Source organism: Marmota monax, unplaced genomic scaffold, assembly GCF_021218885.2.
Source record: "Marmota monax isolate L192 unplaced genomic scaffold, Marmota_monax_Labrador192_F-V1.1 WCK01_AAM20220418_F8-fsc00051, whole genome shotgun sequence".
NCBI classification, from domain to species: Eukaryota; Metazoa; Chordata; class Mammalia; order Rodentia; family Sciuridae; genus Marmota; species Marmota monax.
Window position 1 is genome coordinate 14,784,869 of NW_026695202.1, and position 13,801 is coordinate 14,798,669.

Below are 13,801 nucleotides of genomic sequence, written 5' to 3' on the forward strand. Positions count from 1 at the left end.
ACAGCCCCTTTCCTCCTCAGCCTCCATCTTGCAAAAACAGGCTGTGAGCTCAAGCACCGGAAGGAGGGTCTGTGGACCCCTCTGAGTCCTGCCCTGGGCTAGGAGCTCCTGCCAGCCTGCCAGGCTGTGGAAGCGCAGCGCTGCTGGAACAGCCTTTGCTCCAGGAGCAACCTGACCTGGGCATCCGCGTATCTGCTCAGTCACGAGGACACAGAACCCCGTGGGAACGTGTCCTGCAGGCCAGCCCTGGCCATGGAAGCCTCCGCCCTGCTCAAGAAGCGGCATCCGCACAGCTTTTCACAAGAAAGCACAGAAGATGGAACCACTCCTGAGACGCAAGCACGGGGGCCACTGGCCAGGACCTGAGCTCTGGGCTCAGCAGGCAAGGAAGGCCCCGGTGAGCCACAGCCTCTCCAGCATGGGCCCCTGGGTGCAGAGCCTTAGGCTTAGCGCCAGGTCTCCAGAGCAGCTGACCTTCAGCGATTGCTCCTCTCCCTGCTCTCAGACCTCTTTGCGGAGATCAAATACTCTGGCCTGGAGGGCAGTGAAGGGCAGGGTGGGGTGGGGTGGGGAAGGAAACGGAAGTCTGAGGGGTTTTGAGATAGTCCTGGGCAGGTGTGAAGCTGGGTGGTTGGTCCATCTCTGGCCTCTTGTTTTACACGGGCTGGACAGTATTCTGCAGCTAAAAGGAGCCATCCATTAAGAGCATTGGATGTTTACAATTATGACATGGTCCCCACGAAGGAAGCACCCGCTGTGTGCAGGCAGATCCCAGCACTCCACGCACCCTGCAAAGCCCCCTTGGTCCCCACCCTGGCAGACGGGCTTCTTGGCACCCAATTCGTAAAAGAAAATTGAGTTCCAGGGGCCCAGGAGTCTCCTGGGGTCCTTGAACAGAAAGCACAGGCTGACCCCCTGTGGGTCAGACGTCAGAGCCTGGCCATCCCCAGCACGCGAGCGCCCAACCTGCATCTTCAAAAGGAAGCAGCTAGATAAAAGGATTCAAGAATGCCTTGTTTCTTGCTCCAAAATTAAAAAGACAAAGTTAATACGGAAGCAGCGTCTTGAGGAAGAAGTGCATTGTCGAGCTTCAATAAGGCGAGCATTAAAGCAATTGAAGAACGGCTCCTTTTAGTCTCCGAGCTCTTGGTCTATTGTGTGAAGTTTCTCAAGCCTTATCGTGAAAACAGCATTGTTTTTGAGGCTTAAAAAAAATCTCAAATAAAAATTTGTAGAGTTCTTTATTATTCAATACTTAAGAGATGGGAAAACAGACAGTAACATTTTTTATAGATTTACTAGGTTGGAGACTGCGGTGCCAAACACAAGGTTTATTGTCAAATAAAACACTGCTTTGTTTTTTGATTGCCTGTTTTAGAAGAGTGCTGTTCTGTTCTATAATTGCACGCACAAAATTATTTAATTTGTTTTGTTTGGATCTTATTCTGGGCACTTTCCCAGCCGGAAAGGATGTAAAAATTAAAACATCTATTATGTCTTTTATAATATGAGGTGGGTTGTAAAGAGGAAAAAAGAAGAAAAAGCCTTCACAGGAGTGGGAAAGACCCGTTTTTCTAAAGCCTCCTCGCTGTTCGCCCTGCAGTGTCTGTACCCAGGGCAATGCCCCTTCCGCTGCCTTGCCCTGGGGGCGGATTGCTCCACTTCCAGCATCGACCCTGTCTTTGTGAGGCTTCCTGAGGCTTCTCTGGAGTGACAGCGGCCAGCTTTAATGACAGCTTGTGTCACAGTCCCCGGCTGAGATAATATGCTCCCTCCTTTTGCAAACTGCCTGGAGGGCCGGTCCCCTGAGCCTGGGTAGCAGTGAGCCCACACACCTAGGCTTCGCTCCTCTAGGAGTACACTGATGATAAAGCCTAAGGCACGGCACTGTGAGGTCACCACCAACAACTGATGATAAAATAGGACAGACAAAATGGCACACTGTGATGGAAGTTACTTCAAATGTAGGAATTATTTCTGGAATTTTCCATTCAACATTTTTGGACTGTGGTAGCTAAAACCACAGGAAGGGCAGCACCCAGGAAAGGCAGGAAGAGGGTGCCTTCCCAGCGGGACTCTCACAGATAAGCCAGGCCAGGCCACCCTCCACCAGCACAGAAGCCCTCTGGCTTCCTCTAAAGGACCTAGAGTCCACTGGAGGTCCAAACGCACTCCCACGGGCGCTGCACAAATCGGGAGCAGGTGGTGTGGCTTTGACACGGTGCTATGCCCACTCCCTGCCACAACCCACCCCCAGCCACCATCCTGCAAGGACGATGACATTTCTGTCATGACATCCAGAGGGAGAGCCATCAGGAGCAGCTGCTGCTTCTCCTCCTGACTTGGGGCTTGGAGTAAAACCTAACTGTTCAGAGCAGAGTGAGGACGGAGGGCATGGCGCCCCAGAGGGCAGGGAGGCGGCTGGGGAAGGAGCAGCCTGTTCCCCTGTTCCAACCTGCAGGCCCTGCCCCAGGGTGCTCAGGGAACGGAGAACCAGCAGGTATTGCTCTGGAAAATTTGCAGGGAGCTTCAGGACCCAGTAGAAACACCCAGAGAGGAGGTGGGCGGGGCCCAGCCACAGTCAGCTGTGTGGCTGCCAAAGTTCCCAGCACCTCCACCTGCCCGGCGCCCTCGCCTTTTGTATTCCTCATCCGTCATCTTCAAGCAGAAGGTCTCCAGAAGCCGCTTCAGTTCCTGTGGCTGAACCAGCCCTGTCTTGTTAACATCAATGAGCTTAAAGGCTTTGGTAATGGTTTTCATGTTCCGAAAAACCTATATAGGAAAAGTGATTGGAGAAAAGTCAAAAGAGCCAGTGTTAAAAACCAAAATGGTAATAAAAAAGTGAACGTTTTTTAATACTTCTTGTAAAATAAAATGCTTTCAAAGATCCACAGTGGTAGGCATTGGAAAATGACATGTCTATGGAAAAAAGCCACTTTGCATTTATTGAATGTTTTCAAGGCAATTTTCTCAGTAAATGGTCTTAGTTTAAAAAAAAAAAACTTTCTGATGTAAAGCAGTAAGTCTCATACACAATTCAGTCTCTTTTAAGGCAGTAGGAAAAATCTTTTTTGTTAATTGATGCTTCTAAACTATGTTCTGGCATAGCTGGACTTGTAAGATTTTTAATTTTTCACAGCCATATGCAAACTATTTTTACTAGGACCTAGAAAATATAACTGTATAGTTCAACCCCTCTGAAATTTTTAAAGATATTACAAAAAAGTTTTATGGAGCCCTTCCCCAAATCTGGCAAATGATATGCACTGGGCACGTGACCGTGCATCTGGCCTAAGGGGCTGCAGAAAGGAGCGGCCTCTATTCAGAGGGCAGCCTCCACCCCGGGTACACCAGAGCCAGCTCCAGCTCTCGGGCCACCCTGGCAGCCCACGTGAGGCAGGCACCACTTCCTGTTTTTCACACTTTACCTGTTTGCTTATTCATTTTTGGCAGTGCTGGGGTCCAAATCAGGGCCTTGCTCATGCTAGGCCAGTGCTCTTCCACTGAGCCACACCCCCTGCTTTCCTGCCCATTTGTAAAGAGGGAAACTGAGGTTCAGGGAGGCTCCATGAAGAACCCACCCCATGGCTGGGCAGCATGACGCTGCTGCAAACTCAAGTTTACCTTTTACCCCACTACGCTGCCAGGGAGAGGAGACATGGAAACACAGTGTTATGCCACTGCCTGCCACAACCCACCCCAGCCACCATCCTGGAAGGACCATGCCGTTCCTGCCATGACCTCCAGAGGGAGAGCCTGCACACGTGACCATGCCCTTGTTCTAGTCCCTAGAGACCTCGGTCCCCTTGTGCCTAGGCAGTGTGAACCGTGAACGGTCGCTTTGTACCCTCCACACACTTTAGGGGACAGTGGGAAGGAGAGCCAAGAGCAAAAGCCAGCAAGGGCTGCTGGCCTTCAGAGGAGAGCGGCTTCCAGCCGGCCGGGAGCCTTCCTGTAGGAGGGGCCAGGGGCAGTCCACACCAGCACCTGTGGACCTCCAGGCGGGGCAGGGGTGGATGTGAGGTGCTCCGTAGGGCGGGGCACAGTGAGGAGCGAGGGGTAAGGCCGATCCCGGATTCCACATCCCATGCTGGATCCAACCTGGCCCTCAGGGAGGAGTGTGGGGAGTGGCTTCAGGGTGACAGCTTTGCTCCCTTCTCACCCACACCCCGTTTCCTCCCCAGGCCTCCTCTGAATGTCCCCTGGCTGTCTCTCTCACCAATCCTGCCAGCAAGAAAGCCCCTGCCACTTCTCCCATGGGAAAGCCCCACCTCAAGCATGAGGGACCATGAGCTGGTGGGGACAGTGGCCTCCTCGTGGAAGCCTGTGCCTGCACGCCTGACCGCGCCTCTCCTTGCTCTAGTCCTGGAGACCTCGGGTCCCCTTGTGCCTGGGTAGTGTTAGCGCTGCACCGTCACTCTGCCCCCCCACACACTCTAGGCATTCACAAGGATGGGCCCCGACAGCCGCCTCTCAGCCCCTCAGCTTCATTCTGCAAGATGGCACCTGGGCTTGGCCACCACCCCCTCCTCTCCAGCTTGCTTCAAGTGCCCAAAGCCCACCAACCGGGCCCCACCAGTCCCTGCACCTGCTACTCCGCCTCCCCCCCTCGCCACCCCCGTCCTCACTTCCCCCAGAACCTGTATTAGCACTGTCCCTGCGTGCTTGCCCCTCCCCCACCCTCCCACTCTCAGACCCCAACCCCGAGTAAACACAGCTCCCCAGCTTTCCAAGCCCCATCCAGATGGCTGATGTGGCTGGAGGGAAAACACGTCACCGAGCACTTCCCTGACCCTAGATGCAGACCACTGGCCCTGCCTGGACAGAGTGCTGGGTGACCATCCTCCACCACCACTGTTACGGGCCAGGCTATACGGGCAATGACCAAACAGACTCCATTTTACCTGAGACTCCATATCATGTTAGAAATGCTTCTCCCGTGGGAAAGTGCTGCCTCTGTGCCCATTAATATTTACCTAGCAGAGCACACTTGGCAACACAAACAGCAATTCCTATACGATGGAAAATTGTTCTCTTTGGTTTCCATTTTTCTGGGACAATGTACCTTGCAGAGACTGATTGTCTAGACGTTAGTAACCATTTTCATTCTCTAACGGGTACTGAACTAGGGTCATTTTGACCCCCTTCCCTTCTGCTTGCTTGCTGCTATGCCAACTGGAGAGTCCTGTGGGAAATACCCATGTACCCATTGCATTGTCTCACTAACTGACCAGCCCAGCTTCCGTACCTGCTTGCTTACAGCTACGTAACCCCGATGTCGGTTATGCGTTTAAATATCCTAAAATGCTCAAGCTCAGGGCTGTTCCTTGCAGAAGCAGTTATGGGTCCTGTGGGGAGCAGTCGCTGGCTGCCTGGCTAAATAAAGACTCTTCAATTTGCACAAAACTGGGACTCAGTGTGTTTTCTGAGCGCCCGCCCCACAACACCACGGTCCACACACCAGCTACACAACTGCTCCTGGGCAGGCCCACCCCTGAGCCACCCCACACCTTCCTCACTGTGGCCTTAACCCGCCACTTTCTCATCCTGCCTCTTCCTCTCCGCTGACTGGCCTGCTTCTTGCTTCATGGGGAAAACAGTGCGCAGGACACTCGTCTGTCTGCATTGTCCGTCTAACCCTTCCAACGTTGGCTCCAGAAGAGCAGAGTCTGCTCCCTGGTCGGCGCCCGAGTCGAGTCGACACTCTGGGCACTCAGAAAATGTCTGCTGCAATGAGTGGGTGAAGGCCCTCTTCCCACCTGCTGCAGGCTGAGGAATCGCCCAGACCAGGGTCTGCCCACCACGACTGCCCCCTGCATGAAATCATGATGACCGTCGGAGTGATAATGACAAGATCGCCATCACTGAGTGACTGTCCATCATACACAAAGCCCAGCTAAATTCCCCGTACACCTCTCTGCCCTTCCCACAACCCGAGCACCTCGGCTGGCACGGCCTGGATATCAACCTGGCCCTGCCAAAGGCAGACAGGGGAAAGGCCCCGCTGGACAGGGCCCACCCCTGCTTGTTCCCCTCCACCCGGCTGCTTGGACTAACAGGCGGCTTCGGCCACAGGCAGCACTTGCTCCCACCACCAAAGAAAAATCTCAGCACCCTGTCCACTGCCAAATCCGATCTGCTCTTGTGGGAGACGGAGGAGGACAGGAGACGGATACTTATTTAAAACCCCAAAGCAGCCCATATGGATCTCCAGCACCGAGAGCCGAACAGCAGCAGAAGACCTGGCGCGGCGCCCATGCCCACCAGAGGTCCGTCTCCAAGTGCCTTATCATTTGTCAGACTGAAGTTTGGCAGGACGGGAAGAAAGGGGCTACAGATGGCGAGGCTCACCCCAGGCAAGAGAGTGAGGGCAGTGGAGTGCAGGACAGGTCCACGCCCGCGGGGCAGGAGAAATAAGGTGGCTGGGGGCCAGGAAGGGTGACCCTGCCCCGCCCATCCCAGGGCTCCAGCCACGCTGAACTCCTGGGAACTCACAGGCTCTCCCCACCTGGCCCGCAGGAAGGCCCGGGGCTACCTGGCCTCCCTCCTGCCTCCTCACTCTGCTCCAACTCTCCCTCTGGCACCAGGCCCGCCCCACCCCACTGGCACTTCTGATCTCCTCCCTGCGCAGTGTCCTACTGCCACACCAGGTCTCCGTCACAGCCACCTGCTCACAGGGGCCAAGCACTCCTTCACCCCTTTGGGGCCAGGTGCTGCATTTTCCTTCCCGCACTAACCCACACCTGGACCATTTCACATGTTTCTCAGCTATTGAGACAGGACCTTGGGCCTGTCCGCTGCTCTCCCTCAGGGCCTAGAGCTGCCTAGAGAGAAGGACTTCTGGGGGCTGGACATCCTCTACCTGCTGCCTGGACCGCCTTTCCCTGGTGCTGCCACTGGCCACCCTGGGGCAGGACTTGGTACCTTCTCTCCTGGCTTCCCTAATTACCTTCCCTGGCTTGACCTTGACATCTTGGTTTATTGGTCCTGACCTTGGCGACCAGCGCCCTCCCTGCCTGTCTCTGCCCCTCCCGTCTTCCCGTCTCCACCTTCAGTCTGCCAACTTTGGGGAAGAGTGCTCCCAGGCCAAATCCACCAACAGAGAGGCCCATGTCAGTTTTTCATTGCTGTGACCCAAACGCCTGACCAGAAATCTTAGCGAGGAGAAGTTCATCTGGGGTTCATGATTTCAGAGGCTCAGTCCTTGAGGGCCAACTCACCCCTCTGGGTCCAAGGTGAGGCAGAACATCATGGGGAAGGGTGTGGCAAGAGCACTGCTCGGCTCATGGGTGCCCGAAGCAGAGGGATAAAGGGAGGAAGGGGCTGCAGGGACGATGACCCCTCTCGGAAATCCTGAGATGGTGATGCATCAAACAGTGAGACCCGGAAATCAAAAGATGCCAGTAACATGGAGGGTCTACCCAGGCAAGCTGCTGGCCGTGGAGACAGCCAGCCTAAGACAGGCCACGGAGCGTGTGCAGCAGCAGCAAGGCCCAAGGGGCGGGCCTCCCCAGCCCTGTGGAGAGCTCTTGCTGCAGGCAGCCCTGTGTCCTAGAAGCTGCACAGAGACTATGGGACCTGTGTGCCTGCTGGGTCTCAGTCTCGTTTTGGCCCTCCCTTCTTCCTATGCCCCATTCCTCCCTTTGGGGATGGAGTGTTTACTTCGAGCTGCTGTATCTTGGGTATATGTAAGATGCTTTTGATATATACACCACCTGCCCCCAGTGACCCCCCTTCTTCAGTCACATCCACCTGCCCTCAGCGACCACCCAGTCAGTCCATTCCAACTAGGAGGGATGATGATTAGGGATGATGATCAGGCTGCAGCTCTCACAACCCAATCGCTTCGCCCCTGAACATTCCTGCATTAACAGGGCTCTCGGGACACCTCACATCCAAACCATCACAGGGGCTGGTGCACAGTTGACAGAGGGCCACTGTTTCTTGTTTCTTCCAAGTCCAATGTGTGTCTCAGAGAAGAAAACCGGTCTCACTCTGTGACTGCCCAGAGGGCAGCCTGAGAGAGCTGACGCCGTCACCTGGCATCAGCACCTGTGGAGACCTGGCCATCTTATCCAGGTGCGATAGACCACTGCCCACACCTGATTTTGTACACCTGCAAGCTAAGAATGGGTTTGACACTTTTAAATGGCTGGAAGAAACCAAAAGAATAGCATTTCATGACATGTGAAAGTCATGTGGATTTAGATTTCAGTATCTGTAAACAGATTTTATTGGCATGCAGCCACACCCCCTCATTTACGTATTGCCTGGGCGCTTTCCCCTACCAGGGCAGAGTGGGGTGGCTGAACAGACCCTCCCAGCACAGAGGCCAGGCTGTTGGCTCCTGGCCCTTTAGAGCAGGTTCACTGGCCCCTGTCGTCCCCCCTCCCACAGGTGTCTGAGTGGGTGGGGACATTTCGGGGGAGATTCTGTGCACAAACACAAGGAAGAGCACTGAGGATCTAAAGAGAACCCTCAACGATAACTAGTTATGACTAAATTAAATGTGCAGAGCCAGGAGGTCAGCTGGCTTCCTGAAGCTGCCGCAGTGTTTCCCTCCTGGCCCCGCCCTGCAGTCCCACTCTCTGGACCCTGTGAGTGCTGGGCTGGGGTGGGCGCTCCCTGGCCTGGCTCCCACTGCACTCGGTCTTGCCCCACTTCCCCCGCTGTGCCACAACCTGACCCCATCCTCCCCACCGAGCCCTCACCGCAGCCCCCGGAAGCCCTGCAGGATCTGACCCTCTGGTCTGGGAAGATGCTCCAGCTGGGGAATGAGGGATGAGGCCAGCCACCTAGAGAAGGGACCAGAGCAGGCACAGACCTAGACACCAGGTTCTTCGGTCAAGAGACCCAGGCCTGGCACAGCGGAGAGAGGTCTCAAGTTCCGAATGTACTTCGTGAACCAAAGCCCCGTCAGCTGACTCTTAAAGCAAGCAAAGGCCAGTTTCACACAGGCGAGAAGTGAAACAAGTGACTTCTCAAATACAGATGATCACTTTTTAAAAACCCACAGGAACAAAAGCTAGAATATTCCAAAAAGATTGAGATGAAGGCAGAATCATAAATGCCACCACAGGAAGCGCTGACCACCTGTCCTTGAAGACTGCAGCTGGGCACGGACGTGCAGGCCTCCTCTCAGGCTCCGGCCTCCCTGTAAAGCCCAGGAGAACGCCTGGCTGCAGCCTCCCTCGGGCAACTCCTGTGCCAACCACTCCTTGCTCTCCCCCAGAGACCTGGACTACACAGCTCAAAAAGAGGCTCTGGAAGCCCAGCTCCACCCTATGATGCAGGGAATCTTGGGAAAGCAACACGATTCCTCAAAACTTCAGTTCCTCACATGTGAAGTGGGAATGAATAAGAGCACGGAACACGTCCGGTCAATGCTGCTGTCCTGGGGACCGCTGACTGGGTCAACAGCTGAGCACAGTTCCAAACAACTACATACCCTGTCAGGGAACGGTAAGTGGCTGAACCGGCAGCACTGGACCCAGCCCCTCCTCCTCCCCACTGCCCCTCTGCCCAGCTGAGGGAACAGAAGCCAGACAGGGAAGAAGGTCTTGCATCAGGCAGGAGTCAGGGCCAAGAATAGGGCCTGGATCGAGGAGTAACTTCTGAGTAGAAGGATGGATGGTTGCATGGACAGATGGATACACAATTGATGGATGATTGAACAGGTGATGGATGATGAATGGATGATGGACAGATGGGCAGTGAGTGGAAGTATGGACTGATAGAGGATGGATGGATGGATGATGGTGGGTGACTGGATGGACAGATGGATGAAGGATGGAAGGACGGATGGATGGTGGATGACGGATGGATGATGATGTGTAGATGGATGGGTGGGCAGAGGGGTGAACTTGAGGGAGACTTAGAACTGCATAGGCAGTTGGGGCAAGATGACAAATGAGAAAGTCAGGGGCAGGTCCAGACAGTAAGAGAACAAAGAGTCCCCCAATAAAGTACTCATGGATATAAGGAGGGGACCCAATCAGGTACACTTCCATAACAAACTGACTGATGGATATTGGAGGGATGGATATGTAGGTAGGCAGATGGGTGGTGGGTGGATTGGATACACAGAGGGATGACGGGATGGATGGATAGATAGATGGACAGGGATGGACGAATGGATGATGGATGCTGTGATTGCAGCATTCACAGGGAAGAAGTGGAGGTAAGCCAAGAAAGTCCTTGTATAGCAGGATAGGTACCTGCAGGAAGGTCAGTTAGGCATCTCATTTCCCAGGGGACTCAGTGATCTGCTCTGGGCCTTGCTGGTGGAGGAACCGAGAATCTGACAGCAGAGCGAATGGGGCCGATTAAAGCAGTTCTGCCAGCAAGGACAAGACGTGAATTTTCCATGTGTTGCAAAGACACCAAGAGAGGTAGAAAACGTGGGTTTTCCTGTCCCCAAAGGGCTGCTCATAGGTGAGGGGACCTGGCAGCACAAGGATGTGAAGGAGGCCAGCTGGTGTGGGAGTGAGGAGGCCCAGATAGGGCTAAGTCGGAGCCCACCCTTCTCATCAGGAAACCAGAGTTCAGAGGCCACAGGCACTGTCCTCATAAGCTCCCTGTGTGCTGGGAGACAGTGGACTTCACCTGCTGCCCACCCCCCAGCTGAGGAAGGGAGAGGCACGCTCTCTGCCCACCTCCCCATAGGCCACAGATCTTGGAGAAGGAGGCAGGACCAGGAGAGGAGGCCTAGCCACACGCCGGCGCAGCGCGCTCCGGAGCCTAGGAAGTGGAGCTTGCTGGGATCCAGGCTCAAGCTGGCCTGTCCTGGGCTGGCCTCCACCTGCACGTGACAGGAAGCCTGAGACCTGCCTGAGCCCTCCTTGAGGTCATGTGAGGTGAGCAGCAAGGGGAAGAAGATCACGGGTCCCCACTGGGCTCAGGTGGCTCAATAAACCGCCCATGGTGCGCGTTATCCTCCCTCCGTGGTTCTTTGTTTAAAATCTTTTCATAGCACTTGGAGCTACAGGAAGGATCGCTGTGAGCCCAAAGAAATGGGACCACCCAGACTTAGAGGAAGAGGCGCAGAAGAGTTCCCAGCCGAGGTGGGAGGCTTCTCCAAGCCGCAGCGCAAGCGGCAAACTCACTCCCACCGTGTCGTCTCCTCCCGGCGCCCACCTAGCCGCTGCCTGTCCACTGCCTCTCCTGGGCCCCCTTTTCCCTGCCCGGTTTCTGGCAGAGCGCCCCCCGCTCCGGCCTGCAGACGGTGCCCCGGGAGGGCCTCAAGCCGACATCGGCCCCGAGGAGAGCGGAAGAGTGGGGCGGGCCCTGCTGTCGGTCTGGCACCTTTCTGTCACCACCACAAAATCCATTTTAAATTTAAGAAGTAAAAATCTTAAATGAAACCATGAAAAAGGATTTCTCTTACAATAAACACATCAATGCTCATTTTCCTTATTATTCTACTTTTGGCTATTTTGTATAAAATCTTTAATTAAAGTTTTTCTTTGAAATTGTCATTATCAACCCAGAAGAAAGAAGGGGGAAAAGAACAACACAGCTGTGCAGATATGGAGCACTATTCAGGACTAAATGAACTGGAACGAAATAAGTAGCTTGACTGCTATGTTCTTCGTGTTGGCTCGGTATTCTCAATAGCACAGTCTAACTTGTCACTTTATATCGATTCCATCTGTTTACACTCTGCAGAGTATTGGCTTCCTACCGTGAACATTTCCTATTTACCAGCTGGTCGAGATGAGCCAAACCAGATAGGAAAAAATTAGACCACATTCAGAACCTCATAAACACAGACTTTCAATTCGGGGACATGGGGGAAGCGTGGTGGCCGGGCACTGCTCACCTTTAACAAAGGCTTCTGCTTCCTGGCGAGCGCCCTCCCTGCTCTGGTGCTCTCCCCAACAGGCCAAGGACTGTGCATTTATTCCTGAACATATGCACACCCTGTCTCCACCAGAAACTGAACAAGCTTCCATGAAAAGACATCCAACTGAGCTCCATGGGGAGGGAGAAGGGAGCCGGAAACAACAAACTAAAGGGACCCAAAAAGCATAGTGGTGATGGTGGAGCAGACAGAGGGAGGCCTGCTGTCGTCCACTCCAGAGGCACGACAACCTCCCCCTGCACTGGATTTTCATTTTCAAAATGCTGACTTGCAACGTATAGCTTCAAAGAGTGCTGGTGAGAGACGCTAGCTGCCCATGGAACCTGTGACAAGCCCTAAAGAAGCCCCAGCCTACTACCAGGGGGCTCAAAAAGGGGGCCAGATCTTTAAGAAACCTCCTGCCTCCCCTCTCTTCCTCACCCACCCACACTCCCCGGAGGCCAGCTGTGCCCCAGGCACAGGTGAGGAGTACTGGAGCCCCAAGACCCAGACCCGGCTCACTCTGGAAGAGCCCCTCACCAGGAGGAACTCGTCGAGAAGGTCAAGGGCTGCCACCCTGCCTGGCACCCCGCTCTTTGTTTGAACATCATGGGAGAAGGTCCTGCTTTGAGAAAGCCAGCAAATCCAAAAGGACTTCCCCAGGGAAGTGGAAAGTCTCTAAGACAGTGGGAGTGCCACATGTTACTATGGCACTTTACCAGGATCCAAGTAGGTCACAGGCCACCCAACACGAGAACTAGATCAGAATCACGATAAAAATAGAGAGGGATAGGGCCTGTCATCTACCTCCTCCAGCCTGTCCCAAAGAGGCTTTCCTCCAGGGCAAGTTCCTCTGGATATTGACGAGCACTAAACAAATTACAGAAAGGCTTCCAGAACATTCCATTTCTCCACAATGGCTTCCCCTGAGCCCTCATGGCACCGCATTCACTGAGAGCCACTTTCTAGTATGGGGACCTGAATAGCTGGGACCTGGAAGGCAGAATATGGCACAGGTTTGGGGAGGAAGATTCTCACTCAGGCACACAAAGCAGAAGTACCTCGCCGTCCCCTTCTCCCACGGTGACATTTTTCCTCTTGGAAAACACCTGCCCTGTGTTTCCTTGCCTTCCTGCCTTCTGATCACTTGTTAATTCCACAACTTGATGAGCTCCTAGTAGCCCTGTAAGTGCAAACTGCGGGACCCCCCCTTCCCCCTAGGCTAGGCTGGACCCACCGTCCCCCGCAGCACCCCCAGTGGCCAGGGGCACTGCCTTCCTCTTGCACACTGAATTTACTCTCCACATCACTCAACCCACCTGTGCTGGAGCTACACGCTGACCACGGTGAGGCGCCATAAATGAGCAAGATGTGAACCCACTGTAACTTATTGCGCACGCCTGTGCTCGCACACTGACTTCAGGTTGCTGGAGACAGGGATCAGCCACCTGTGTCCCCTACGCTAGTGGTGCTCAGCTAAATAAGGCAGGCTGATGATGAGAGTAGGAGGGGAGTGGCCTGGGGCCTGAAGCAGGCGATACCTCATTGTGCCACTCACGGCACCCCCACATACCTCCTTGCTCAGGTCAGGGGTCTCAGACCTTCAAGGCCTCCTCCTCCCTGCCCCAGGCCCCGGGATGGAATGAAGCCTCCAAACACCTTCTCCTGCAGACTGCCTTTCACATGTGGTCTGTCCTAATCTTCCTTGAAAAACAGTAAGTCTCCTCAGAATAGGCGCGGGGCTTGTCTCCTGCCCATGCCCCGCCACTGCCCACCTCCATGTGCCTCTCTGATGCCACACTGTAACCCTGCGAACTACCCCGCACCTCTTCCCCTAAACACCATGGAAGTTCCACTGTGGAAACCCACCCACAGCCCAAGCGAAGGCTCCCACCCACGCTTCTCCTCAAGCTGTCCCTGCCTGTTCCAAGCGACGGGAACTGTCTACAAAACTATTCA

At 54.4% G+C, this 13,801-nt stretch overlaps 1 protein-coding gene across 1 annotated transcript in view; it reads right to left on the minus strand.

Annotated features, from left to right (window-relative positions):
• Efcab6 (EF-hand calcium binding domain 6) overlaps positions 1 to 13,801 on the minus strand; it is a 192,422-nt gene that overhangs the window by 154,410 nt on the left and 24,211 nt on the right. The window contains 1 exon segment of the mRNA XM_046429560.2: positions 2,636 to 2,772. Coding sequence (XP_046285516.1) covers positions 2,636 to 2,772 — 137 coding nt within the window.